This window comes from Crocodylus porosus, unplaced genomic scaffold (assembly GCF_001723895.1).
Source record: "Crocodylus porosus isolate Cpor-Errol unplaced genomic scaffold, CroPor_comp1, whole genome shotgun sequence".
In the NCBI taxonomy this organism is placed as follows: domain Eukaryota; kingdom Metazoa; phylum Chordata; order Crocodylia; family Crocodylidae; genus Crocodylus; species Crocodylus porosus.
This window is the reverse complement of record NW_017728949.1, coordinates 16099939-16105329: the sequence shown is the minus strand read 5'-3', so window position 1 is coordinate 16105329 and position 5391 is coordinate 16099939. Positions and strand designations below refer to the sequence as shown.

Genomic DNA, 5391 nt, shown 5'->3' with positions numbered 1-5391 from the left:
CCTTCCCCCGCCTCTAGTACTTACCAGCTCCGAGTCTGGCTGCAGCTCTCTGCTGCAGCCACTGCAGACTGTCCAAATCATCAAAGCTCTCTGAATCTTTTCCAAAGATTAAGAGAGCTTTGAATCGATTCAAACCTTTTCATTGGTCCCCTGATTCGATTCGGTTTTCGAGATTTGGCCGCTGAATCGGGCCGAATCTCCTCTGAATCGAATCGCCACCCAAAGCTTAGTCCTACCAGATACACACATACATGCACACACATTTGTATTTTATTTCTATTTTTTTCCTTCGCTCCTCTTAATGGTTGTTGGCTGTTTAGGTTTTTGTAGCCTAGGGTGCAACCTCTTGTCCTAAATAGGCTCAGCAGGAATAAGAGGCAAGAGGCCTTCAATCTCCTGTTCAGCAAAAGCCTTGGGGATGCACTCAAAATTGTCATTTTCTACACAGATCCCATCATGTCCAAGTGGCATGAAACAGACCCAACACCACCAGGCACAACTCACTGAATTTGGTGGACAGAGTGCTCTTTCTGCACCACGATGTCCCATCACACTAGCTGTTAGTTGCCCTGTAAACTAGCTCTCACCAGTTTCTGCAGGTTACCATGTGGAAACTATGGGCACAGGGACAGTTTGTTTGTGTGCAATTAATAGGAATGGGGACTTGCTATGTCCCAGCTGCTCTGCTACCATTATTTGTGTGTCTGAAATTATGCTATAGTAAATTAGTACTGAATCAGGGCAGCCATGTTCTGTTTCATTCTTGGGTAAACTGCCCTAAGTCTAATGTGCACAGGGACAGTTACCTCAGGACAACCAAGGTATGCTGAAGTCCTGATTTGTGCTAATTGGTGGGAATGGGAGAACTATTATGTAAAAGGGGTTGTGACTGGAAAACTTTTGTAACTGCTGTATTAAGCCATGACAACAGTAAGTGCTTTTAAGATTGTAGTAATGTACACGTAGCACAACTGGGATTGTTCTCTAACTTATGAATGCAGCATTGGGATGCCTGCTTCATGAAACATATTGTATTAAATATTGAATAATGACTGTATAGTTGTGCTATGCTACAACAACCATAGTGTTGGGAGAGAAAGAGAGGTTAACAATGGCTCTTCATAAGGCCAACAAATACTTGAGAGAAAAACACAAGAACCATGTGTTTTGCTGTCCAGCATATTTTAAAAACATGACTTTTCTTGATATAGATAAGGCTGAATTGGAGTTGCTGAAAATTATTCAGGTTAAATTATGTTTCCAAGTTTCTGTTTTAATATTTCTGTTCTTAATAGGTGTTCAACTAACAATTTAGTTCTGTATTGGTAGTTTTTTGCATGTAGAACTAAAAAAAAGAGAACTCACTGAAGTTTTATTTAAGTTCTTATTCAAGGCGCCTGCAGTAAAGTCGAATAGTGTGCCATATCATTAAATCACAGGGGTAACACAGCCTATCTTTCTTTTTTTAAAGGATTTGGCCAACTTCATTCAGGAAAATTTTAAAAGGAGAGAATGTGTCGTCTTCACAAAAGATACCAAGTCCATGTAAGTAACTATTTCCTATATTGTTTTTTCTGGAAGCCAAAGATAATTTAGATCAGGAACAATATTAAAGAATGTGACAGTCAAGGCCACTGTTAAGATTTTTGAGAGGTGGCCAATGCCGTTATTTCTTGTGCATCACCAAACTCATGTTTTCTTTCCACAAATCTCTTCTGGCTTTTCTTCCTGTCCTGTAAAGTCCAAATAACTTTCCTCCCACTGTTCCTGGTGTAATCAAAAGCAAACCATGATGCACACTTAATACGATGGAATGGCAGATTTTTTCCAGTTGCTAGGAGGAAGATGCTGGCCTTTTTCTACTCGGGTTCCTCTTTGGAAAAAACCTGATTAGTGATCTTGGATCCTACAGTCCTGTTTCTAGAGATTTTTCCACAAATGGGGTAGAGGTTCCTAACCCACAGATATTTTCCTTTCCTTTCACTGGATCTAATGGCTCTGAAATAGCAGCTCTCTCTGCAGCCACCTGGAGAGTGGAGCATTGCAGAACAAGAGACCTCAGAGCTGACGCACTCACATACCTTTAGCACATACAGCTTCAGGGCACTTGTACGTGGGATGAAAATGTCATTTGTGTGGCTTAATGGCATCACACATTACATGGGCTCCAGTTTTGGGGGGCTTTAGATAAGTTAGCATCATTGCAAACCAAAATACAATCTGGATGTAGTTTAGTTTGCAATGATGTCTTGCAGCTGTCAGCTTGCCCCCTGACCACAGGAGAGGTGGGCAGGCTCCACAGAGGAAAAAAAAGGATTGGGCATCCCACTGCTCCTACTTTTAGTAGGTGCCTGTTAAAGGCAGAAGTGGGAAGGGGCCTAATCCCCCCTTTTTTTTTTCCAGCGGAGCCTACCCACCTCTTCTATGGTCGGGGTGAGCTGCTGGTGGGCTGAGTGGCCCCTGGCCTCTGGTCCTTCTCTCCATAGTGGCAGTGCCCCCTGGGGCTGTCCAGGTGGGCTACTAGCAGGCTGGGTGCTGTCCTAGCTTGGAGGCAGCACCTGGCCTGATCCAACTGTTCTCTGAGCCCGCCTGCTAGAAGTCTGCCAGGCACTGTTCCTAGGGTAGGCTCAGGGAAGTGTTGGATCAGGCCCGGTGCTACCTCTGAGGTAGGGCAACGCCTGGCCCACTAGCAGCCCACTCAGGTGGCCCCAAGGGGTGCCTCCAATGTGGAGGGAAGGAATGGGGTCCTCAGCAGCTCAGGGACCACTCGGCCCACGGGCAGCTCGCCCCCCAGCCATGGGCAGGCTTCAGCTCTGCCAAAAAAAAAAAAAAAAGGATCAGGCTCTCGCCATAACGTGATGGAAAAATTGAAATGGTGGGTTTCAATCAAAAACTCACTGTTTCATAGAATAAAACACTAAGGACTATACCCCTGCCATGTGTACAAGCACCCTGAGATAATAGGATAGGAGAAAAGAAATAGGGATTTAGGGATAGAGCATATCGTGGGTATACATGAATCTCTGGGTGCTGGTGTTTGGCATAATGTAAAATTTTATGTAAAAAAAACAAACTTGGACATCACGTCATATGGATCAGATGGAATACTGTTTTGCTACTAAGCTGTTTGTAATATCCACTGGGTCGGGGGTATTCCTAAATTGTGAGGGTACTTAACAATTTTATCATACCGCCCTGCCGTGCTGATTGGTGGAGAGGCCTGGGGGAGGGGATGGGGGATTGGTTGCCATCTTGATTGCTGATGCTTTCATGTGATCTCACCCCTCAGTGCTGATTGATGAAGAACTTGGGGGAGGGAGGGAGGGAGGGTCAAGGGGGCAGCTACTGTCTTGATTGCTGGCTGCCCTTTATGTGGCCCCTCTTCCCTTGCCAGAGCCTTCATCTTCTACTGGGGAGCCAGCATCTTATTTTAATTAAAGTTTGGGGGTTTTTTGTTGTTGATTTCTCATGCCCAGGAACATTTGTGAAGGCATTAGTCCTGGTTTGTGCACTATTCTGTATTGATTTAAGTATTTTGGCTAGGGGTCCAGCTTTTTATATCCAAATACTTGATTCGGTAAACTCCCAAGTGGTTGTATAGTTGCACTAATCCAAAGATAAGTTTAGCTGTATTGTTTAATCACATTATTTTGTGATAACTGTCTACACAAATAAAAACAGGTTTTTTTGACACTAGGAGTGCTTCTTTTCTAGGGGCTTGGAAGGCTTAAATCAATTCAGTTCAAATAGTACAATCATTTTTTCAGTGAACAAGGCCTTATAAAAGGGAAATTGAGGCCATTAGTATGTACTTGTCTGTGACATCGTGGATAATAAACAGCATCCCATTCCTGTAACAGTGCTGTTTGATGGGTGTTAAGATTTTACTCTCCCAGTTTATCTGAAAGGAAATAGAAGTCAAAGGAAATTAATCATAAATGTACAAGTGAGGATTTGAACAAAGCACTGCTTGTCTAAGAACTGCATGCTCTTTTTTGTGTGTGGTAGGTAGGGGGTTTGTGTATGTGAGAGAAGGGAGCTCTTCCTCTGCAGTGTGCTCTCTCTTTACTTCACAGAAGTCTTTTTTTGGGGTTCTTTCCTGCCTACTGGATAAGACAGAGTGGTTGGGTGGCCAACTAGTTCTTTTCATATTCTCCTTGGGAAAGAAGGCCCAAGCTAGAGCTGCCTCTCCATTCTGTAAAACTTCACATCTCTTTTTGGGGAATAGTGGATGGAAAATGGTGATCTGAAGCTAAGTTTCATTCAGTGGAGGACAGCAGGTCTTTTTCCAAGGTTGGGGATCCCGTAGGCACAGTGCGTATTTAAATGCTCTGCACATAAGTTTTCATGTAATATCAGTACCTTACTGCTAGAAAATTCACACAGCAGATGGGGATTTTCACATATGCAAACTATTACTTTTGAAATCAGTCTTGTGTAGTGCTGGGAAGACTATTCCTTTCTTTATCTTTTACTTTTGATTATATAGCTTCATGGAGATGGCCTAGAGCTGCTTTTCTGAAGGCTTTTTAATACTGAGTTTGTTTTCTTGTTTATAATTTTCTCCCAAGGGAGCCACTCTAATCTGGTTGAGTGGAGATATTGACTTCGTAATAAACACACAGCAAGAAAATGCTGAATCAATAGATCATTGTGGATACCTTTTTGTGTACAATGCAGACAGGCTTAAGAGTCCAACTATGTTATTTTAATTTGTTACCAGCTCTGACAGACTTTCCTTCAGGGCCACGTCCAACAGAGTCCAAGACTGTGCTATTTGGACAATGTTGGATCTAGTGATTTTTGTAGATGTCTTGTTTTAGCAAGAAAATATGGAAACCTTACAAGTTAATCTAAAGCACAAGCCAGTCTCTTGAGTAAGAGAACTGATTCATATTCATGAATGAAATAAAGGTGCTAAGAACCTTATTAGTATTCTCTCACTAAATAGACTTGCTGTGAAATATCTTTTCTCAAGGAATTTTACTTAATGCTATCACACACATTTCTGTGTTCTCATATTATAGGCTAGCTATGAAGGTCTCTAGGCAAATATGTGACCTCATTTTATTGTTTGTTTTGTCTGTTGTTTTTGCAGAGTTTTGCTGAACTTTACAATGACAATAACAGTGGGAAGCCACTCTTACATAATCCAGCATCTGCTTTCTTAGGCATAATTATGTCAAATGTGCCCTTGTCTCATGTAGCCTTTGAAAACTTTGTATGGGTCTCAGGCTGAAGCCTGCTAAAGCAGTTCATATAACTTACTGCAGTTACTCACAGAAAACATGTTTTCATAGTTTCATAGTTTGTGGGGTTGGAAGGGACCTGAGCAGATCATCTAGTCCGACCCCCTGCCATGGCAGGAAAGAGCACTGGGGTCAAACGACC

At 42.5% G+C, this 5391-nt stretch overlaps 1 protein-coding gene across 1 annotated transcript in view; it reads left to right on the top strand.

Moving 5' to 3' along the window:
* Positions 1–5391, top strand: part of TRPM8 (transient receptor potential cation channel subfamily M member 8) — a 122854-nt gene that overhangs the window by 5719 nt on the left and 111744 nt on the right. The window contains exon 2 of the mRNA XM_019554547.1: positions 1472–1545. Coding sequence (XP_019410092.1) covers positions 1472–1545 — 74 coding nt within the window. The remainder of the gene's footprint in view (positions 1–1471; positions 1546–5391) is intronic.